At 38.7% G+C, this 24,755-nt stretch overlaps 1 protein-coding gene across 9 annotated transcripts in view; it reads right to left on the minus strand.

Moving 5' to 3' along the window:
* Positions 1-24,755, minus strand: part of DOCK7 (dedicator of cytokinesis 7) — a 614,518-nt gene that overhangs the window by 28,030 nt on the left and 561,733 nt on the right. For 5 of the 9 annotated variants that reach the window (XM_042462520.1, XM_042462517.1, XM_042462524.1 and 2 more), the window contains 12 exons: positions 22,487-22,656; positions 20,686-20,840; positions 19,617-19,799; positions 17,413-17,548; positions 16,362-16,458; positions 12,856-12,952; positions 9,834-9,968; positions 9,343-9,495; positions 8,819-8,977; positions 5,862-5,962; positions 5,580-5,772; positions 1,050-1,193 (listed from right to left, as the gene is read on the minus strand). In XM_042462520.1, coding sequence (XP_042318454.1) covers positions 1,050-1,193; positions 5,580-5,772; positions 5,862-5,962; positions 8,819-8,977; positions 9,343-9,495; positions 9,834-9,968; positions 12,856-12,952; positions 16,362-16,458; positions 17,413-17,548; positions 19,617-19,799; positions 20,686-20,840; positions 22,487-22,656 — 1,723 coding nt within the window. Of the gene's footprint in view, positions 1-1,049; positions 1,194-5,579; positions 5,773-5,861; positions 5,963-8,818; positions 8,978-9,342; positions 9,496-9,833; positions 9,969-12,855; positions 12,953-15,975; positions 15,994-16,361; positions 16,459-17,412; positions 17,549-19,616; positions 19,800-20,685; positions 20,841-22,486; positions 22,657-24,755 lie in introns of all 9 variants that reach the window. The other 4 variants (XM_042462522.1, XM_042462521.1, XM_042462516.1 and 1 more) reach the window with 1 other exon arrangement.

Raw genomic sequence — 24,755 nt, forward strand, 5'->3', positions numbered from 1 at the left:
ATATTTCTCAGACCATATATTTTAAGTGTTTGCATATCAGCAATATATGGACTAAACAAAAGGTAGTCTGGGCTGCCAACATTTGCATGTTTGGTCCAAGCATTTGTGCCCAGGGCAGAAGAAGACTGACCAGAACAACTCAAAGCTACTTGAATCTTTGACAACATACTTTCTAGATCTGTTTTCTCCTCCTGTGCCTCTTCTAGCCACACAACCACCTGATCTCATTAATCAATCTCTATCAGCTAGGACTCAGAATAAGCAAGCGGTTGCTAGCAAACACAGTAACAGTGTCTAATGAATATCCAAGATGGGAGTCCAAAATCTAGGATGCTTTAAATTGGTTCCCAGTCCACTAAGAGACAATCTTTTTCACATGTCCCGATTAAGCCCAGTCCTAGAAACAGGAAGTCAAATGACTGTAGTCCTGAACTAATGGCTCAGACTGAACCCACTTACTGTAGTTTGATTGTGGTTAATTCAAGTATGTTTTGGAAATTGAGCTCAAAAGTGCTTCCAGTGAAGTCACTATGAGGAGAAGAAAAATGAGGGTATTGCCAGCCAAAATAGGAGTTCTGTCCCCCTAAGGAAGTTTTCCTTCAATCCCCAGATTTTTAGCATTGCAATAGCTTACATCAGTTGAGAATATAGAAATCAAGGGAATATGAACTCAACAAATATAAGAGTTCTAGGTGTGAATGATTTCCAGTGTCTGACTCTCCACAACGCTAGAAATTTGGGAACTGAAGGAAAATTTCATGGGGAGGAGGAGGCAGAATTCTTATTTGTGAGGGCAATGCCCTCATTTTGCCTCCCCTGAGTGTTTCCATATGGTCTGGTTCAGAAACAACTTCAATCAGTGTTAATTCTATTTAAATTATTCAATTTCATAGAATTCAATGGAATTAAGCAGCATTTAAACAGTAAATACTTTCTATTATATTTCTGAATTGTCCTCCTGATGATTTCTAATATGTAGAATATAGGTTACTATTACAGTACAATCAGAAGGGAATACTAAACTAAAAACATGTGATAAATTCTTCTACCATAGAGAAAGAGGCCGCAGCTTGCTCCAGCAATCCAACCAGACCTGCTTCAGTAAAATACTTTCCAGAGCATATCCCTTCTTCATCTGGTGACACAACATCATCAGAAACTGCAGATTCTTCTAGAACATTTGAAGAGATGTTCTGAGGAGATATAAAATATTTTCAGCTAGTTTCAGCAGCAATATTATTAATGTCCTAAACCTTCAACCAAATAGCTAAACCTTTCTTTTAAGATATGTAATCAAAACATGGAGGGTTTTTTTCTACAGTAAGGCACTGTTTTAAAGTGTAGCATCATGGATGAGAGTCATGCACCCCTCCAGATCTTGGACAGCAACTCCCAGCAGCCTTATCTAGCACACTTCTGGAGGACCACATAATATCCACCCTGTATTACATCAACATTAATTTAAGCAAATATGAAACCTGGTGGGATGAGTCTCATGATTGGAATGTGGAAATAGAGGGGTATAACCTTTTTAAGAGAAATAGGCCAAACAGGAAAGGAGGAGGAATAGCACTATATGTCAGAGATATTTACACCAGTGAAGAGATCCTGGACATCAATCATGGAAGCCAGGTGGAGAGCATCTGGATAAAAATTAAAGGGGAGGGAAACAACAAGGATGCCCTGGTGGCGCAGTGGTTAAATGTCTGTACTGCAGCCATTCACTCAAAACCACAAGGTTGCGAGTTCAAGACCAGCAAAAGGGCCCAAGCTCGACTCAGGCTTGCATCCTTCCGAGGTCGCTAAAATGAGTACCCAGACTGTTGGGGGCAAATTAGCTTACTTGCCAATTCGCTTACTTGCTGTTCACCGCTATGATCTTTGGAATAGCGGTATATAAATAAAACAAACAAATTATTAATTATTAAATTATGTTATGGTGGGAGTCTACTACAGACCCCCAAGTCAGACTGAGGAATTGGATGATATCTTTCTAGAACAGATGACCAGACAGTCAGAAAGGAGAGATGTAGTAGTGATGGGTGACTTCAACTATCCTGATATTTGCTGGAAGTCAAACTCAGCAAAATCCTCAAGGTCTAGCAAATTCCTCACTTGCCTGGAAGACTATTTCATGGTCCAAAAGGTAGAAGAGGCAACAAGGGGGTCAGCTATTTTAGATCTGATCCTAATCAACAAGGATGACTTGGTTAATGGGGTGCAAGTGGTGGGATCATTAGGTGGAAGTGACCATGTTCTCCTGGAGTTTGTAATACAGTGGAAAGGAGAAGCCAGGCATAGTCAAACACACATTCTAGATTTTAGGAGAGCGGATTTCAGTAAACTTAGAGAATTATTGAGGGAGATTCCATGGTCAGAAATACTAAAAGATAAAGGAGTTCAGGACGGATGGGACTTTCTCAAAAGGGAGATACTGAAGGCACAATTTCAAACAGTTCCAGTGAAAAAGAAAAATGGGAGGTGTCTCAAGAAACCAGGATGGATGACTAATGAACTTTCAACTGAGCTAAGTTTGAAACGGAACATGTATAAGAAATGGAAAAAGGGGGAAATCACAAAAAAGGAATTCAAAGAAATAGCAGGGATGTGCAGGGGTAAAGTCAGAAAAGCTAAAGCGCAGAATGAACTCAGACTTGCTACAGAGGTTAAAGACAACAAAAAGGGCTTTTTTGGATATGTCCGCAGCAAAAGTAAGAAGAAGGAAATGGTAGGGCCACTGCGTCGAGAGGATGGCAAAATGCTAACAGAAGACAGAGAAAAGGCAGAATTACTCAACACCTTCTTTGACTCAGTCTTCTCAGAAAAGGCAAAGGGTGTTCAACCTGAGGATAATGGAGCAGAGGACAGAATAGGGGAATTTCAGCACAGAATAAGTAAAGAGATAGTAGAGGAACACCTTATTAATCTAAATGAATTTAAGTCTCCGGGACCAGATGAACTCCATCCAAGGGTATTAAAAGAACTGGCAAATGTAATATCGGAGCCATTGGCAATAATCTTTGAAAACTCCTGCAAAACAGGAGAGTTCCCAGCAGACTGGCGGAGGGCAAACGTTGTCCCCATCTTCAAAAAGGGGAAAAAAGAGGATCCCAACAATTATCGTCCAGTTAGTCTGACATCAGTACTAGGAAAGATTCTGGAGCAGATCATTAAACAGAGAGTCTGTGAACATCTAGATGGCAATTCCATAATCACAAAAACTCAACATGGGTTTCAGAGAAACAAGTTATGCCAGACAAATCTAATCTCTTTCTTTGATAAAATTACCAGCTTGGTAGATGAAGGGAATGCTGTGGATATAGTATATCTTGATTTCACTAAGGCCTTTGACAAGGTTTCCCATGACATTCTTGCAAACAAGCTTGTAAAATGTGCACTAGACAAGGTAGCTGTTACATGGATTTGTAACTGGTTGACCGGCCGAACCCAAAGGGTGCTCAACAATGGCTCCTTTTCATCCTGAAGAGAAGTGACCAGTGGGGTCCCACAGGGCTCTGTCCTGGGCCCAGTGCTATTCAACATCGTTATCAATGACCTGGATGACGGAATTGGGAGCATACTTATCAAATTTGAAGTTGACATCAAATTAGGGGGAATAGCTAGTACCCCAGAGGACAGGATCAAGATCCAAAATGACCTGAATAGACTAGAAAGCTGGGCCAAAGCTAACAAAATGAAATTCAACACGGAGAAATGTAAGGTATTGCACTTAGGGTGGAAAAATAAAATGCACAGATATAGGATGGGTGACACCAGGCTGAATGAAACTACGTGTGAAAGGGATCTAGGAGTCCAAGTAGACCACAAGTTGAACATGAGTGAACAGTGTGATGCGGCAGCTAAAAAGGCCAATGCAATTTTAGGCTGCATCAATAAAAGTATAGTGTCTAGATCAAGAGAAGTAATAGTGCCACAGTATTCTGCTTTGGTCAGGCCCCACCTGGAATATTGTGTCCAGTTCTGGGCGCCACAATTCAGAAAGGACATTGAGAAACTGGAGCCATGTGTCCAAAGGAGGGCGACAAAAATGGTGAAGGGTCTGGAAACCATGCCCTATGAGGAACGACTTAGGGAGCTGGGGATATTTAGCCTGGAGAAAAGAAGGTTAAGAGGTGATATGATAGCCCTGTTTAAATATTTGAAAGGATGTCATGTTGAAGAGGGAGCAAGCTTGTTTTCTGCTGCTCCAGAGAACAGGACCCGGAACAATGGATGCAAGCTACAAGAAAAGAGATTCCACCTGAACATTAGGAGGAACTTCCTGACAGTAAGGGCTATTCGACAGTGGAATGTACTCCCTCGGAGGGTGATAGAGTCTCCTTCCTTGGAGGTCTTTAAACAGAGGCTGGATGGCCATCTGTCAGGGATGCTTTGATTTGGATTTCCTGCATGGCAGGGGGTTGGACTGGATGGCCCTAGTGGTCTCTTCCAACTCTACGATTCTACGATTCTATTATTCTATGATTCTAACTTTACTACAGTGAAGCTATTCATAGAATTAGTGACAAGCAGAGGAGAACCTATTTCGCTGTAGTAAGATACTAATGAAAATAAAAAGGTATCAGTGGTCTCCAAATAATATCTATGTTGATAAAATTTACTCTGTAGAACAAGACATTTATAGTAAGTGAACATCACCTCCTCACAGAACAACAATATTCTGCTAACATACTGTCAATGTTGCTTAATGTCACTGAAGCCTTGCTTTTCTGAATTCATCCTCACTTGTCAAATTCCTTATCAGGACTGGTCCTATGATTCTGTAGACAAAGGGCCTTCAGTACTCCCCCCCACACACACACACATAGGCCATCTTTAATGTTAAGACCAAAACCTTCCACTCATTGTTCAGTTGCAACACCAAAAATGTGGAAATCTGACTCTTTCAGAGTAGGGAATTATTCCTTGCTGTGGTCAAAATGTTCCGTGGAAGAACCATTCCACAAAGTTGGTAATGCAGGATGCCTTTTAATACTGAGAAGTAGCTGTTCAGGTTAATCAAGTACAGACACAAGCCCCAACCCTAACAATATTGCTTTTAATTTTTTTAAAAAAGGTATCCTATTAAAACAGCACTTGGTTGAAAATAATTTACATAACAAATGAGGAACACGTACTGATCCCTCTATCAAAAAACCCCCAAAACTTTACACATACACCTGAGCCAAAAGTGTAGCTAAATAAAAGTGTGTATGCCTGGCAGTGAAAAGTGAATAGAGAACAGCCAGTCTAGCCTTCGAAGGGAAGGAGTTAAATAATCTGGGAGCAGTCACCAAGAAGGCTGTCTCTCATGTCCTCACCAAATGTAACTGGGAACAAGAGACAACCTTTCCTTGAAGATCTTAAAATTTGGGCAGATTCATATAGGGAAATGAACCCAATTTTGGACTGAAGCCAAAAGCAGAACTTTGGAAATTGATTGGCAGCCAATGAAACTGTTGTTACATGCTCCCTGTAGTGCTTATGGTTCCTATTTTAATAAAGACAATGTTAGTATCCTAGGACCTTACACCATCCAATTGTGCAATTTTATATAAAAAAAAGTAAAGAAGTATTACCTGAAATGTAACACACCCTACAGGGAGATATTTTCGATCTTCAAGCATGCTTAAGTATTCGGCAACAAGTGCTGCGGAGTGGACCAAACACTGTGCAGATTCTGCATGGTTGCTCCTCTCAGAATGCTTTCCAGCCATGTTCTGCAACCAGGTTAGTCGTAAATCTGGAGAGTTCTGGTAACCCTTTGCAATTCTAGTTTTTAGAAACCCAGAAGTTTCATGTAAGTGCATCTTTACTTACATATGTTTTCTTAAACAACAGCAAGCTCAGTAAAACTCTACCTGTACATCAAGTCAATCAGCATCTCTGGATCTTCCTGGTGCTCCTTCATTTTAACTGTGTCAGACAAGATCATATGGAGGTTGAAAACAAGATCTTGGACCTGAAATTTTACAAATAAATACATTTTTTAAAATGCATGTTTTGAAGCAAATATGCCCCTGCAAGTTACTTTAGGATTTTGTGATCCCTCATAGTTCTGTACTTGACAAATGAATTGTACCACAAGAATAGTGCATTCTGCTCTGGTGGAATAAATCCAATGCTATGTGAATGGATTTTTACTCATATAACAGGACATTCTCTTTTGTTTCTCACCTCTGAAGGCCTGCCACCAACAGATCTGAGAGGTAAGTGAAGAGCTAGAAAGGGTAGGGGAAGATATATATCCTATCTGGTAGATGAAGACTATTACATAAGACCCAGAACTTTAAATTTTTCACCTGTCCACTCATCAATATTTATTCATTCTGTATTCATTCGTTTGTTCTCCAAAGTATGATGGCACTATTTCATTGCATTTTTTCTCAGAAAGTTCAAAAAGATTTCAGTTTCTCAGAATGCCCTAGTCTGATTAAGGATTTTAACTCAGCATATATATTTATTTGAGCAAGTTTACACTTCATCTCATCAAATTTTAACATAATGTAGAGTTCAATCCCAAATTTTAAAAACAGCAAACAGGAACTGAACAGAGCTGAATTTAGCAAAGACAAAACAGAAATTCAATAAATTATGGAAAATGTGAATTTAATTAGGTTATTAATATGATAAAGATATTATAACAAAAATGTACTTAAAAATGAAGAGCAAAATGTTGAAAATGTATCAAAATGTCAGATAAAAAAGTTAAATACCTAGGAATATGGCTGACAAATAAAAATACTGATCTTTATGACAATAACTATACAACTAAATGGAAAGAAATCAGAAAAGATTTAATTAAATGGAGTAAACTGCAATTATCTTTATCAGGACAAATGGAAGCTATCAAAATGATGGTCTTACCCAAAATGAACTTTTTGTTTCACAGTACCTCAATACTGAATAATGATAAACCCTTGAAAGATTGGCAGAAAGATGTTAGAAAATTTATCTGGAACAATAAAAAGCCATGGGTAAAATGGAAAATTATGACAAGATAGACTGAAGAAGGAGGAGGTGGAGTACCTTGCTCTGAACCTATACTACCAAGCAAATGTGTTAAATTGGATGGCAGATTGGACTGAGAATACAAGACTGCTCAATTTAGAGGGGTTTGGTGACAGGTTGGGATGGCACGCTTATCTCTGGTACAGCAAAGCAAAGGCGCATAGTGAATTTAGGTACCAGGTAATAAAAAGATCTCTTTTAAGAACATGGAAGAAAACTAAGATGAAGTTCTACAGGAAAGTGACTCTTTGGATTTCACCACTAGAGGCCTTTATAGGTAGATGGAAATTGTTGGACATATGGCTCACCTATAAAAACATTTTGCATAAATCAGGAACTAAAAAATTTGAAATGAAACCGATAGATGACCTGACATTACTTGATCCTAAAATGCATTGGTTTCTATATATACAATCAAAAGAGAGATTAAAAATGGATGAGAAAATGGAAGAATTTGGAGAAGACTTGTTGAAATTATATAAGATTTTATTTAGTTCTGAAAGCAAGAGAGTAGCCAAAAGATACGAAGCTATGAGCAAAAAGAGGAATGAATATTAGAGGTGATGGTCAAATGGATATCGGACTATGGTTACTGCATAGATTTAGAAAGATGGAAATATGCCAGAATTAAAACTAAAAAAATTACTAAATCATAAAATCTATGATAAAATTACTGGAAAATGGAATAGCCAACAAAACTGCAAAGATCTACAAAACTGCCTCAAACATTTGTTGGAAATGCTGCTCAGCTATTGGGTCTTAGTTTCATGTTTGGTGGCATTTTCTAAAACTTAAATTATTCTAGGAGCAGATAATATAGTCATAGAAATGATGTTGCAGATTAAATTTGAAATGAGACCAAAAGCATACCTTCAAAACATGTTGAATAAAATTCCACCAATGACTGAACAAAAATACTGGTGTATCATGTTATGTATGATAACAGTAGTCAGAATGATAAGAGCACAAAATTGGAAGAGTCATGAAATGCCAGGGGTAGACGATTGGTTAATGAAATCATTTGAAATGATAGAGGTGGATAAACTGACCTGTCACTTGAATTATAAAGACATAAATACAACAGAGGAAGCATAGTTTCTGGTTATAGAATTTTGTAAATTAAGATGGTTATAAGGTGCAGAAAGACTGAAAGCAATGAAAAGATTACACTGGGTAATAATAACATAATATATTTTGGAATTTAAGTAAAATGTTCTAGGAAAACTGTTTTAAAATTCTTTAGTATTTTGTAAGTTCTATTTTTTTTTAATATAATAAGTCAATGAGATATATGGATGATATGGGGTTCGTTACTGAAGAGACTCTGGAAGTCATTTTTTATTTAAAGTTTCGGTTAGGGGTTATATTTGTAATTGCCACCTTTTCTGTATATAACTAAAGGAAATGCATGTTTTATGTAGTTATGAAATAAAAAATATAAAGAAAAACATGTGAATTTAACAGAAAGCATATTTAACTGCAGACCTTATTTCTATATTGAAGACAGATACATGTACTGTATCCATTTAATTTAAGCCTCAACAGATGGGACTGAGATCAGTAATTTAGTTGACATGTTTGTATAATGCTTCCTGTTTACTTTAGCTTTTGGACATTTGACACATATCAACATCCTAGACTGGAGCACTGGCAATTTGCAGTGTTCAGGTCTTCTTCAAGGAAAACATTTCATATTCCTTTTCGATTTAAACCCAAATAATCCCAAAATTAAGTGAGAAATTCTCTTACAAGTCTCAAGGAAATCAAACGGCAATATTTTTCCATGCCAAGCAATATCCCTACTAACCTGATCAGGGAATGTTGTCTCTCTTAATTCGAGGTCCTCTTCAGCATAGGTCAAAATGGTCTTCAGAGAACGTCTCAGAAACTCCTCATTAAAATTCTGAGATGTCCCCACTAGGGAAGAGAGTGACATCGTCACCTGCATTTTAACTCTGGCAAAGTTCTGAAACAGATGAATTGTTAATAAACCAAAATCCCTTCATCATGAAATTGCTCTCAACAACACTAATAATTATCACAGTCATAAGCCAGAAAATACAGCAAACTTGTTTGAGATTTCTGCACAGGTCTGGCCAACAGAACTATATTGGTCATCTATCTATCTACGTATGTATTTTTGATGAAGACATTTTTGAAAAGGTTTGGGAATATATTGTTGGAAGTAAAGTACAACATGCGTGTTTGAGTCCATCTGTGACTACCTCCATTCAGAACAGATCTCTTGCTGCCTGGTCACAAACTGAACATTCCCTTGTACCATAACCTGGATATGTATCATGCTTTCATATGTATAAATTGCATACTTACATTCCCAATCTCAAAGTTTTGTCTCATAAGCAGGTATAGAGAAGCACTAGCATGTGACCGTATAGTGCTAATGCTACTGCTGCAGTGGCGCAGGAGTCGAAGGCACAAATCAGCACACTGTTCAGTCTCTTCTTCAAACAGCAATTCTGGGAACTATAATGGCAGGGCAAGAAATAATACAATCAGTAGAAGCAGCTGGACCTAGGAAACTTCCCAAATGCCAAGATATAGTATTATTTGCACAATGATTATCTGCTCTCATCTGTCCTCAGCCCCAGACAGATACCCTCTCCAGTAACATAAGTCCATTCTTGCAGTTAGCTAGCAACATTTGCATGAGATAAAACTCACAGAACAAGCTAGCTAAACAAGGTTGCTAAATACAGAACTGAGTTTCAAACTAGCAACAAACCTTTAGTATTCAAACTGAGGCTCAAATAATAAATTAGGCAAAATTTTCCTTTTTGTCCTCTACCCTCAAGAACACTTACCTTGGAGACCAAAGCCCTCTGAGTAGCAAAACAGTGTTGTAAGTAAAGAGCACTCTGATTGCAGGCCATGCTATGCAAAAGAACCTTCAACACTCCACCAAGAATACTTTCTTTGGATTCAGTCACAGAGACTGTCTGTAATCAAAGACAATATGATGTAAGAGAAAAGGAGATAGTTTTTTCTTTAGAGCTGTCAAAGGTGGAAGTCTGCAGAGGAAAGATCCACTGATGTCTGTGATGGACAGCTGAGATTCATTTTAAAGCAACTGTATCCCAGGGACAAGAAAAGTGAGAATATGGCTAGCAACAGACATATGACTATTAGGAGAGATGCCCAGCTGTTCAGGGCAATAAAACTAGTCTTGTTTCTACAACATATTCTTTACCTGAAGCATTAAGTGCTGTAACAGTTCTTACATGCATACAAACTCACACAAAGCTAACAATTGTTCCCAACAGGCTAACAAGTGAAATGTTTTAATAGCTGAGAAAGTCAACAACATATATATATATATATATATATATATATATATATATTGCAGAGCAAAATGTGCAAATGATTAATGACATAATCTTATGCATACTTACTTTGGAATGACCCCCAAAGAACTGAAAGAACTGAATACTTTTCAGTAAATATGCAGAAGATTGGACTGCGTTAAGCATTACTACTACTACTACTACTACTACAATACTACTTCTAGCCCACTTTTTAGGACAGGGATGGGGAACATTTGGCCCTGCAGATGCTGTTAAACTTCAATGTCAACAGCCGTGATCAGAATAACCAATAGTAAGAGTTAATGGAAGCAGCAGTCCAATATCTAGAGAGTGACATGCTCCCTATCCCATTTTAGAGCAAGTTGTAATGAGGCTATATTTCTGTTTACAGGGAGACAACTACAACCATATTTTACTTTACTCACTTCTAGTCTTTCTCTTAGTACATTCTACCATCCACATTTGTGGCTTTGACACTCACTGTTTTGATTATTCACAAGGTCAAGGCCAGGTGCACATGCACTCCTGCTCCTCCTTCCCAGGCTTTTCCCCTCAGGGCAAAAAAAGAAAGTGTGAGCTCATCAATTCCGCTCCTTTCCCACTCGGATTACTGCCTTCCTCAACTATCTGGGAAAGGGGAGGGGATGAATCCATGTGGGCAACCATCCATGTGGGAAAGACGCTTGGAGGGGATGGATCGATCCCCGCCCCTTTCCCAGACAGATGGGAGCCTGGAGAAGGCAGGCACCCATCCACCTGGGAAAGGGGCTGAGAACCAGTTAAAGGGATTGGAGGGCAGGCTCCTCTTCCCCTGGCTACCCCTCCCTTTAACTGGCTTCGGCGGGGGGGGGGGTATTCACAGTTTTTCCACATTCGCGAGGATTTTGCACCCCTAACCCCTGTGAATGTGGAGGGCCGAGTGTATTTCCTAGTTTCTCCTTCCTCGTCAATCTGACTCTTAGAAATAGGTATACTAAGTGGGTGCATATCTAAGGCAGGAGCAAGCGAAATGCCAATTTGTAGGGCTAGGATGAGGTGTATTTAATGATTCTCATGATGGACACAAATAAGAATTACATACAAACAAGAAAGAAGGCTGGTGAAGAAGGAATGGTTCATCGGTTCATCTTCCAGCAGCCCATCCGGTATCTTTTTTCTCATGATCATCACAGAAATCCAGAGAGCTGATGGAGGAAAGACCTTCTGCTAGCCCATTTGGTAAAAGGCTTTAAAAAACACAAACTGGACTGTGAAGAACCTAGGAACCTGTACTTCTTTGCAGGCCATGGACAATGTAACACCTGTTAATTGATGGCCAGAATGGAAACTAAGGGGGTATATAGATGGGTAGAAAGGGGTGGTGAGACGGCGTCCCTTTCTCCTGCAGATCATTGCTGTGGCGACCACACGTCATGGCAATGATGCGCCATGAAAAAGGAGCTGCAAAATGTGGCTTCTTTTTCTGCCACTGCCGAGGCGCCACTAGTGCCCTGGAGCAGCACAGTGATGTCTCTTGTGTGCTGCACTGTTTGGACATGGCGCACGAGGCACGTCATCAGCGCACACACTGTGTGAACATGCACACACCAAAATGGTGCCCAGACAGAGCCGTAAGGCTCGGAAGCATGCAGACGTTCCGCTCTCCCGAGCCCTAAAATCGGCCCCAATGAATTAGTAGTACTAGCAAACTAGTAAAATTCTGTTGCTCAGCTAAAAAACTGACAACAGTGTTAATAATTTCAGAATACAGGGACACCTCAGTAAACAAAATAGATGTGTTCCTCCTGCATATTACTTCTTTAATAGAAAATGTGATATTAAGAATAAGGATAGTTTTCTACACCACAAGAGGGTGTTGGCTCCTCCAACAAAGGAAGAGCAGTTCAACATGTTTCAGTCAAAACTAACAATACTATACACATGTGCAATGAAACAACCAAAGCAGCTAAGTCTTGCATTAATAAAGTAAACAATTTTGAACCTTCTAGAGACCACTGGAAAGTTTCTTCCAAGATACATCCAGGGTTGACTTTTACTTTCACTACCCTCCATCTCTTTTATAATTTCCATTATGGTGGAGAAACATACAGACTTATAATTCCACCCACCCCAACCAATATGCAGGAAGGTAACTGGTGAGGCAAGCTTATCTGCCCTCCTTTTTTCATCTCTGTTTTGCTGTTCATGCATGCTCTGTAAGGGTTCAGGAGACAGCTTCTATTTACCTTGCGTATTGTAGATAGGCATAGAGATATACAATAAGATTACCCAAAGCAGAATCTCACTCTTTACCAGCTCAAGCTTTATTGAATTGTTTACTGCAGATACACTGCTGCAGCATTATGACACTGAAAGTCTTTGTTTCTCTAGCCCTCCTTCACCATCCTCCCAATCCTACAAAAACCTTCCAGATAGATATGAAACAAGAAGAAAAGGAGGGGTTGGGCAGGCATAAAAATACTTTTTACAGGGGACATTCAGTCTTTTCAGAATTCTGTAAAGTGTTCCTTAGCATCCTTACCTGGACTATTATCTCCAAAGTATCCAAAATAATCAGATTTGCTTCAGTTGCCAAGTTGCCATCAATAAGGGCTTCATGTTCTATCTCTGCCCGTGATCTGGTAAAAGAATGCATTAAAATAAATAAACATGCAACTTTCATGATATTTGGAAAAGTGAGATGGTTCAGCTCTAATACAAGTGTGGGAATCATTTGGCCATCCAAATGTTGCATGGCTTCATGTCTCAACAGCTATAGCCAATATGGTCAATGATAAAGAAATGGGAGGTGCAGTCTAACAAGACTTCAAAGGCTGCATGATTCCTACCCTTGCTTAGATACTTTAGTACAGTTCCTGGTATCTCTAGTTAAGAGATCGAGGCTGCATCTACACTGTACAATCAATGCCAACTGATTATGTTTTAATTGCCATGGCTCAATGATATTGAATTCTGGGATTTGTAGTTTTGTGAGATACTTAGCCTACTCTGTCCGAAAGCTCTGTTACTGCAGCAAACTACAAATTCCAGGATTCCATAGGATGGAGCTATGACAGTTAAAGTGGTGTCAAACTGCATTATAAGTCAAGATTGGAGTATTGCTTTTCAAAGGAATTCATTTGTTGTCATTTTAAAAGAATAGCTCTTTTCTTCTCCTCTGCATAAAAGTGGCTCGTCACATTACTTGTTAGTAAAGTGTTATTTCAAAGTTTGTTTTAAATTAATTTTTAATTGTCACTTAAAAAAATAATTACCATATAAAATTGACCCAGCCTTCCAAAATGAGCCCCCAAATGCAATATTTTAGGAGTTAATAAGTGAACACTACTGATTAAACTAAAAGGGGAAAGAAAATGGCCGCAACAGATGCTAATTCTGGGAACAATAATGCAGAAATCACTTTTCCTCAACACTGATTTTCCTTTCATACATTTGTGACCATTTCCTTTAGATTTCCTAGTTAGTCAAACATTTCTTAACACAGAATGATTAAACCTGCAACAGAAACAGTTCAGTAAGTAAAATCTGAACTACTCTGAAAAACAACAACCTGTTTATTAATTACTTACTTCAGTAGAATATAGCAATTTATGCTTCATGATGTGAACACAGAGTGGTGGTATGGGAATACATTTCTAAGGCTAATAGGCTAACAAACAGGACTAGGTAGGCACCAACAGAAACATTTAGCCCATATATAAAACACTCAGTAGTCCAATAATGCCATAAATGCTTCCTTAAAGGTAGAAACCAACAGAAACTATCTGTCTTAAACAGTAGTAGCACACACTACTGTTAGTATTACTCTAGCTCAAACAAAATGAATCTCTAACAATATGCCCATTGCCTAAGAGATGTACTGTTCTGAACGTCTCCAAACATGCTGACATCAAACTTGTTGCTCATTTCAAACAATATCTATTTGTTACTCCCACGTTCTGTAATTTTGCCTCAAAATGTTTGCTGCACTGTAATGGGGACAATAATTTCCCCCCCTTTTTGTTCATTTAATATATTCCTGTGCTCATTTTACTGAACACTCTCTCTCTCTCTCTCTCTCTCTCTCTCTCTCTCTGTGTGTGTGTGTGTGTAGTTGGTAGAATTCAAATATATAGCCATCTTAGTCTGTAGAATCAGTATGTAGAGAGATTTTGTAGCACCTTTGAGACTAACTGAAAGAAAGAAGTAGGCAGCATGAACTTTTGTAAAATAAAGTCTACTGCCTCATTTGCATATTGTCTGAAGCAGATACATTCACGATTTCCTACGTCTGCAGAATATCCTACTTTGGTTGGTTCTTCTCTAAAGGGGAGAGGCTCTTTCTCTGGTTTTTTTTTTTTTCTGTAAAAATACTGGCTTTCCAAATTTCATTACCACACCTGTATCCTTCCCATGTCTACGATATTCTGTCTTACAGGTAGACACATCTTTACTTAAGGCCCTCATGGCTGGTGTAAATAAAGCAGTACCTTACAAAGTTTTAATGTAGGAAACTGAGATAATAGATTAGATTTGTGGGTTCCTCTCTTATAATAAGAATTCATCTAAAGACCCTGAAAGAGCACAAGGAACATCCTGGGTCCCTCCCCTGCACAGAATCCAGTCATATGCCTGGATAGAAAAGGAAGCTGCCCAACATCAAATCACTCCATTGGTCCATCTAGCCTGTACTGTATACAATAACTAGGAGTGGATTCCACAGTATCCAACAGGAGTCTTTCCCAGACCTGCTGGCAAATGCCAGGGACTGAATCTGCAACATATTGCAAATCATATGCCCTCTTACATAAGTGAGATCCCTTTCCCTCTGACATATCTTTCTGGCCATGCAGGGTCCCCACTGGATAGAAGAGAAAGCTGACAAGTAGCAATGTATGAGCAAGCTGAGCTAGTACCAAGCACAGACATTACCGCTGCCAAGGAAAAACATATTCACCCAGTACTAAACATTATTCAAACGATCAGGAGACATTTCTGGGCTTGCAGGACTTTAGTGTTTTTTCTCTCCAAATGAAGCATATCAATTCCCTTGTGGGTTACTCTCATCTCTGGTTTCTTGCTTTTAGCCTACTGGATTCTCCTATCAAACTTGTCCAGAATTTCACTTTGATCAAATTAAAGAAGTGTTAAAATGACATTATTACTTTGCCATCAAGGAATACTTGTGACCCTCTTTAATGGTGTTGGATTATCAAGAAGCGATAACATGAATGCAATATTTGCATAATATGGAAGGGGGACCTCATGCTAGAGAACAACACAGAGCATCTTATGGCAAGATGCACACATCTTTATATTTTACAGCCAGGTTATTACAAAAAATAATATCTGCAAAGCAACTCCATTCTGTAAAGAAGCTCCATTTATGATGAACTGTACAGACCTTTTAGAGAGGACAGAAAGCATGCCAAGCAAAGCAGAATACATAATCCCTACACCTAATGAACACCCACCCCTGTAACAATCATTTCAAATTCTAGCAGGCACCTGTACAGCAAAAGCGACCACCGCAGTCACATATGGGCATATCAAGCTTTCTGCAAGCACTAAAAGCAGACCTCCAAAGACAAGAATATGCAAAAGTACAAACTGGCAACCAAAACAATCCAAAACAAACAGCAGTATATCAGTGCTACAATACCTGGTTGGTTTGTGACTTCTAAACAAACAGCGCATGTGGAAAAATAATGAAAGTGATGAATTAAGATATGAAAGAAGCAAGCTTTAAGAACTCCAGAATACTCTAATAACAATCCTATTTATTTTTAAGCAAAACCCAGCATGTTCATGGAAGTTAAATTAAGGCAGGCATGGCTACAGGAGTGCAACCTCTATGAGCTTCAAACACAAATTTCCTATGTGACAGTTATTTGATAGAGGTCCGTGCTATGATTATGAGATTAGCCTTTGCCCAGCAATAAACCTGCCCCAGATTGTGGTCTACTAAGCTTCATGAGTACAAGATCAGACCCTGTATATGAATAAAGGTTAGGTTAAAGTTAATGTATTTGGATAAGCTTGCATTACTTGTCAAGTTTTTCTGTGTTCTGCCGCCAGTGAGTCATATCCTTTCTCCATCTTAGATTCTCTTGACTTCCAAACGCACTCCCAGAAGGACTTCTTTCTGCCAATATATTTGTTGTTGTTTTAAAAAACAGCTTTTAGTATTAATTTTGCAAGCAATTGAAGGTAAAAACAAAAGTGTGATGACACCCCACTATACATAAGGAAACAATAATCTTCTTGTGGCATTAGATGAGCACTGTACTTCGAAAGGAATCATCATTAGTGCTAACGGAGCCTTTCAATTAATACAAGTATACTGTTTTGAAGCTGAAAAGGACATCTAAACTATTTTCTATAATCTCTTGCTTAAACTACAAGGAAACCTAAATATACACAAATTCAAAACTCACTCTGTAGCAAGTGGTTGTGCTCCAAACATGGGAATTTTCACTGTCTAGCCCCTTTCACACATTACTTACCCAAAGTGGGCACTGTTCAATGATGGGGGTAGGTTCTCCTTCCTTGTTCCACCCAACTGGCCCTGTCCACAGATATGTTGATAAGGGAGGGAGAAAGCCACACCTTAAGCAATTTATTTTTTTTAAAAATATATAACTCCTAGAATCCCCCAACCTGCATGGCTACGACGGCTGAGGGATTCTAGGAGTTATAATCCAAAAGAATACGTGTGTGTATGTGTGTGTGTGGCTTCAAATCACCTGTTGACTTATGCTGACCCCATGAATTTCAGTTTTCTTAGGAAAGGAATATTTAGAGGTAGTTTGGCCAATTAGTTCCTCTGAAATACAGCCTACAGCTTCTAGTATTTTTTGGCAGTCTTCCATCCAAATATTAACCAGGGCTGACTCTGTTTAGCTCCCAGGATCAAACAGTATCTGATGCCTATAGGGTAAACAGCTGCTCTCAATATCCTCTCGTTAACATGTGGATGTCTAGGGGGAATCAGCAGAAGCAGAGCCTCTCTCCCTGGTCATTTTGTGGACTTCCCTTCTCCTAGATAATACACAAAGCAGGTATCTGTTTCAATTATGAAGGGCAACAGTCAACTTACCCAGCTGTCCCCTGCTTCGCCGCACCATTTCTTGCCTTGCCCCGATGCTCCCGAGTATGGCTTCTTCAAGTTTGGCCCTCATATCTTTTGATTTCTTGAATGTCAGACTGTTCATTCTTTCAAACACTTTCTTACCCTAAGTGTTTCACAAAAGGGAAAGAATATGGATCAAGAACCATATCCTTATAAACAACAACAGATTTTTTAAAAAACCAAGGGACCACAAACTGTAAGCCACTGATGGAGAAAGAACCACAGTTAAAAACGGCAAGTGGAAACAGAGAAGCAAGCAATGTAATAAGGTTGCTTTTACTTTAGAGTAGTGTAAACTTTGATCTTCTAGGTTTTTGGACTTTAACTCCCAGAAGCCTCAGCCATCCTGGCCAACAGTCAGGAATTCAGGGAGCTGATGTCCAAAACATCTGGAGGACCAAAGTTTAGGAATCACTGCTTTAGAGAGTTCTGCTTTTCCATTGCTAGTTAAAGTGAGCAGAACAATTCATGGCCATTTTATACCACAAAAGTGTTTCAATGGTTGGTGTTCCCTTTTATAGTATCTTGGGAACTGTAGCTTTGTAAAGAGTCTGGGTATCTTAGACACAAAATTCTCAGTACTCATACTTCACTTCTCATCTTTCTTTTGAAGAAACTATGACAATCAAATCTGTTCCAAAGTGATGGTTATTTGCAGTCCTAATGTGTTCTAGATGTATTTTCTCTCCTTTATTTGTACTTTTGCCTTCCTGGAGCAATACATACTTAATATTTACTTATTAATAAATAAATAAATATTTATGAAAATATTAAAACCCCACCTTTTATCAGGAGGCCTCAGTGTGAGATTTACCCAGAATTATTCTTGCTGAATATAACTGATGGAATAAAGGACAATATGGTTCAAGATGAATTAAGTACTTTACTATATATGATAACGGCTGCTCGACTGATTTGGGCAAAAAATTGGAAATCCAGCAGAACTCCAACAATAAGGGAATGGTCTTTGAAGCTGAATGAGCTAGCAACTTTGGACATGATATCAATGTCAAAAAATAATAGAACCTTGCAACAATATGAAGAGAAATGGGGTAAGATTTCAACATTATGGGAAAACAATTATAATGATGTATGATAGATTCAATATTTTTTTCTCTCCCTCTCTTAGGTATATTTTACTAAGTGATATTTATATATGTATGTAATTCTTTATTTGTCTTATAATAATTAATAAAGGCATTTTAAAAAAAGAGGCCTCAGTGTGACATACAAATAAAATACATTTAAAACACTATAGAAATGAATACAATAAAAATAACTTAAATAGATTAAAAATACAGTAAACAACTGAACAAATCAAAACAGGTTAAAATAATAACCCAGTATCAAATAGGGATCCATAGGATACATCTATGGATGGAACTACTTTGTGATTAATGTTGCTAGGAATATTGCTGTAGTCCCCATGGCAGCCCTTTGTGTACTCACAAAACATGCTGAGGGGTGGGGTGGCGGGATTCAGAAACCCTTCAGGGTTTTCTAAGTGGTGTTGAGGGAGGCAGAAGTAGAGAGAGAAAATGTATGTCATACTGGCAGTGCCAGTGTGTCATTGGGTTTAGGCCAGCATGAATCAATATTCATGAAAAAAGCAGACAGTGGGTGTTCATGGAACATTTTGAGGAGGCTGTCAGCAGATGCAATACCAACAGAAGGTTGCATGATTAAGCTGCATGATGGAGGGCTGAGCCTTCAGAAGTTCAGAAACCAAAAAGAAAAACTGATTCAGTTCGTTGAAAAAATAAAGGGTGATAAATCTAGTTGGGACATATGTAGCTTTCACACTTGCAATAGAGTTGTGTATTTCTCCAATACAGTTGTGATTTGCAAAAGATGGACTAGCTATAGAACTATAATTAGATGATATACTTACCAATCACAGACAGAATATTGCGAGAAGTCAACAGGACGGGAGGGAGGGAGCTAGTAATGCCTATATTTTTGTCAGTTGTATTTTTTTTCTCTCAATTTGTTAATAAAGCTATTTTGATTTTTAAAAAAAAAAAGGGGGGGGAAGCAATAGAAAAGATGCTAATCCTAACAGAAACATACATAGAATTCACATTTTCAGTAGTGTTGTTGTTTTCCAAAGATCATTTAACTTCTTCAGAAAAAAGAAAACCTTCTTCACTGTCATCTTTCTAGCACAGTACCTTGTATTCAAAGCAAGAAACACAGAGATATAGCAAATCCAACAAGCGATTAAGCTGCAGCACAGAGAGGTCTGTGAACCATTTCTGCAGGACACCTTCATCAGCATTCTTCAGAACCCACAAGAGACAGATCAAAAGGTTCCGACTAGACTCAGCTGAAAATGTTGAATGCTGCCTGGTGGTCTGAACAACAGAAAGAACATGTTAGAATGGTGTAGGCAACAGTTAGGGGTTGAATGGCCACAAACTCATTCCCCACACATGTCCCCCTTATCTCCCTGCTGTACTTTCCTAAACCTGGGTGTAATTTTCCCCCCAAAAATGATTCAATACTCTCTACATCCCAAGAGAAAATGGGGAACATGTTTGGTGTTTCAGATCCCACTTCCAGGATACATTAGGCCCAGGACAGGTCTCTATTTAACAAGAACATAAACTGGAACTCAGCTTCTGGTTTACTTCATTGTTATAAAATGCCTAAGCAGCCAGGAGAGGTCCAAAATGTGACAAAATTAATAAGGAGTGTTTGCTGGAAAAGGGGACTGATTTATTTACTTATTTTAAATTGAGAGGGGTTGGAGTGCAGCAAGAACAATCACGGCAGAGCTGTAATTTCCCCAGTCTTGGACTAGAAGCACAACCTGAACCTGCAGTCCCAGCAAATCAGTCTATTCAGAACAATTCAAGTTCTGCTTTCCTGCTTTTTGAAGTCTTAAAGTGGAACCCTAGCTGGTCCAAGAGATTTAATATCAGTTCTCCCAATTTTAACTTAAAATGTGTGGGCGTGCCCTTCATCGTCTTTCCAAATTGAGAGCAAATGTTAAAAAGCATGTTGTGCACTGAAAAAGTTATTATGACACAACTATCTTTCAGGAACAGAAATAATTTTGTTCCAGCACAATCTGTCTGTCACCTCCCACTCACTCCTTTGTTCAATGAAGCATGCAAGAAAAAAATAGTTGCAACTGTTCAGAATCATGAGTTCCACCCACACTGGATGCCTCTCTCACACAGGGTATGCCTATTTATCTATTCACAGATGTTCCGGAAGAAAAATACTTTTTTGTACCGATGACGTGAGGAGAAAACTGCTGGGCCGTGTGAGTTGTGGGACAGAGGTTCCAGCGATGGCCATGGCAACTGTCTGGCTTATCATGCTCCCACTCTCACCCTCGTAGTCATCTGCTGCTGTGCAGCTTGGCCTTCCACGCTGGTTGTGACTTTCTGTAGAAACACAGGCCGACTCCAATGAAAACAATTACAACAGCCCATTCTCCCTGTGTTCCTTAAGAATTTCACTTAACTAAGAGGGAAAGCAGGAAGGCACCCTTAATTAAACTGCAGGTAAACAAGTTAAGAATGATTATAGTGGACACTTATTTTTGTGGACCAAGGTGTGAAGTCATCCATCCCTGGTGACTTCACACCTTGGTCCAGGGAGCCCTGGTGGTGCAGTGGTTAAATGCCTGTACTGTAGCCACAAAGTTGCGAGTTCAATCCCAGGGGCTCCAAGGTGCACTCAGCCTTGCATCCTTCCATAGGTCACTAAAATGAGTACCCAGCTTGTTGGGGTCAATTAACTTACACATTGTAAACCACTTAGGGAGTGTTAGTTCACTGATTAACGGTATACAAGTATACTTGCTATTGCTATTGCAATCCCCTTCCCTTGGTTACAGATACCAATACAAGTTGAGTCTCCCTTATCCAAAATGCTTGAGACCAGAAGTATTTTGAATTTCAGATTTTGGAACATTTCCATATACATAATGAGATATCTTGGAGATGAGACCCAAGTCTAAAAATGAAATTCATTTAAGTTTTGTATACATCTTATGCACATAGCCTGAAGGTAATTTTATACACAATATTTTAAATAATTTTGTGCGTTAAAGGAACCATCAGAAAGCAAAAGTGTAATGAGCTCAACTATCCATGCAGATAACTATGGAATATTTTAGAATTTGGAATTCCAGATAAGGGGAGACTCGATTTTTTTGCCAGCTGAAACTCCTATGTTGGCCATCTATTTGTTGAAGCTCCCCTGATCCTTCACCAATGACTAAGATAACTAGGGTTAACAGGAGTTGCAAATCCAATAACATCTAGGGGGGAACACATTATCCACCTCCACCATATTTAGTACTGAAGCAGTCTCCCATTAAAAGTCAATGCCAAGGGATAGCACCTAACAACAGGCAGAAAGACCACATGCCTTTATCTTCTTCTGACAATGACAATAAAGTTAATCCACTCTGGCAGAGTTCATTCCACTGAAATCATCTCATCAAGGATTTCTCCAGATTCTAATCTGGAACCAGGACTGCTCCTTACAGGTAGTTTAAGGTTTGTTATGCTTAACATCAGAAACAGAACTGTCATCTTCCGCTCTCAGATCATTACAATGTAGACAAAGTCTAAATGTCAAGACATGCAGTCCAGTGCTCTTAATCCTCATCTGGTATAAAACAGAGCTTGGAAATGTTACTTTTTGGATTACAACTCCAGATAACCAGTGGAAGAATCCTCCAGCTAACTAGTGGAAGTGCTAGCTATGGGATTCTGAGATTATAGTTCAAAAAGCAAACAGTGGTATAAGACTAAATAAACATTGTGATAGCAACAGCAGAAGCAAAAAGAAAAAAAAAAGGAATTTGAAAGTATTTTGATCTGTCCTGTGTGACTATCTTCAAAATTTTTGTCATGGAGACAGAATCTCAAGATGTATATTTCAAGCAATTATTTCTTGGCAGTAGCTTAGGAGTCACTTTTTAAAAACTGTGTTTGTTCAGTACACAAGCAGCAGTATAACAGTCTGGCAGGGCTCATTTGCTATTTTTCTAAATATACAAGAATCGCACACAAAATACCTGTAAAATCGTACAGTTGGGGCACACTCTCCATGATTGCTCCAATCAAAGGCAGATATAGTGTAGCTACCCTGGCTTTTACCTGTGGGTCAGAGTACCGTGGGTCGGAGTCATGGCTAGATAGCAAGTTGTGTACCATGCTGATGACTTTCTTGTGCAATCCAAACAAACTGTTAAAATAGAGTACAGTCAAAAGGATTACTTCATAGCTGTAGAACAAACAATACTTGGTAAACACACACCCATTTCAGAAAGTAATTCTTTATCACTGGCCTTCATGGGTAATGTACATTTCAGTTTCACAGTCCCATCAGAAGATGTATGCATCTTTCCATTCACTGAAGATCATAGAATTATGGACCTAGAATTAACCTGGTTTTATTCACCACAGCAGGATCTGCAAATTTCATATTGCTCTAATATTAGCCCAAGGGTTCTCAAACATTTAGATCAGACACAGAATATAAATAATGGCTGTATGCTGTATTTGTCCCATTAAATCAATGGCACAAATACCTTCCAGTTGATTTATCCAGACAAAAGAAATGAGTCCTCTGGCAGATGAACTACTATCAATACATTCATACATACTCCTATTCCAGATCCTAACTGTACCCAAAGTTCATTGCGGGGACATATATGACTATGCTTCTAATGCTCCTTCATTCTTCTATCATAATTCTTCTCTGCTGATTTGCCTCCATTCACATCCACTGCCTCTCAACTCCACCTTTTTTCTTCCTATCTGTCTTCACTTCTACATCTTCTGCACCTTTGCCTTGCTAACTGCATCAAAAGGTCCAGTGGTCTCATTTGAGAAACTGGAGCTTAATACTGCAGAAGAACATCCTGAATGCAGACTAATAAAAGCTTTGCATATAACAGGCAGTGTGTGTTTTTATACAGTGCCTATTACATGGAACAGGTAGTTGAACTACCAATGAACAAATCCTCGCATCTGAAACAAGCCAGATATGCCTCATGATGCACAGGTATAAAAGAAATACCAAAGAAAGGGACAGAAACTAAACTACAACTTCTCACCATTGCTTATGCTAGCTAGGGCTAATTGGAGTTGCAGCCAGACTATGTAGTTTGCCTACACATGGCCCCGTGCCTTTATTTACTGTGCAGCAAACCCGGTTTCCCAGTGAAGCAGAAACCATGTTAAATAATAATAATAATATTTATTTATATTCCACTTAATCACTTGGAATCCAAGCGGATTACAACAATAAAATGAGATACAGTTAAAAATTCTAAAAACCACTATCCCCCCCCCCAGTATAAAAACATACAGTAGTAATACTAAGAAGAAATTAAACCAGAAAGACATTAAAACAATAGTATAAAATAACAGTTAAAATCAATAGAAGATTAGAAAGAAATTTATATCAGGGTCCAGATAGGATGGAAAAGGGGAGGGAAAAAAGGCGGGGGGGGGGGGGGGAGGTAAATAGAGGTGGACCTAGTCTGAAAAGGCCTGCCGGAAAAGATCCATCTTAATAGCCCTCTTAAAGGTTTTCAAGGTGGTAATCTGACAGATCTCCTCCAGCAGGTCGTTTCAGAGTCTAGGAGCAACGGCTGAAAAGGAACGCTGGGTCACTGCCAAATGTCCAGTCCTCTTTGATTGAAGCAGATTCTTCCCAGTAGAATGACAAAAGACATTCAGACAACGTCTGTGGATGTTATTACCAATAATTCAGAACTTGTGATTACCACAATGATGTGCTTGAACAACAGTTATGATGATATTTAGTGTATGTTAATGACAGAATATGTTGGGTTTTTTTACTGTTTAAAAATGGTGGGTTCAGTTAGACTCCCACATACCATTTATGTAGGTTATATTTCACATTATGGGATATCACTGATCTCAATGCCTTATGTACAATTGCACTATTTTACTACAAAAGAGAAGATACTAAAAAGTTATTTTTAAAAAACTTGCTAAAGTGTTCATATTTATTAAAGTATTTTATTTGTATGACTTTTCTGAGATACATTTAATTCCAATCCATATTGTCATTTTTTAAAAAAAAATTAATGAGGATTTGTAACAGGCATGAAATACCATGCTCTTCAGGGCTGAAATCAAAAACTAGGCCTGCAGAAATCAAAGCTTAGTAAAATCATAGTTGGAGTATTATTCAGAACCTCCTGCATGAACGGAATCTCATGAAACTTTGGGTAGGTGGATCAATATTATGAAGAACTTTCTGTTGCTGATATCAAAGCAGCTTCCCACTAGGGTCCCATACACATGGCT

This window comes from Sceloporus undulatus, chromosome 4 (assembly GCF_019175285.1).
Source record: "Sceloporus undulatus isolate JIND9_A2432 ecotype Alabama chromosome 4, SceUnd_v1.1, whole genome shotgun sequence".
NCBI classification, from domain to species: Eukaryota; Metazoa; Chordata; class Lepidosauria; order Squamata; family Phrynosomatidae; genus Sceloporus; species Sceloporus undulatus.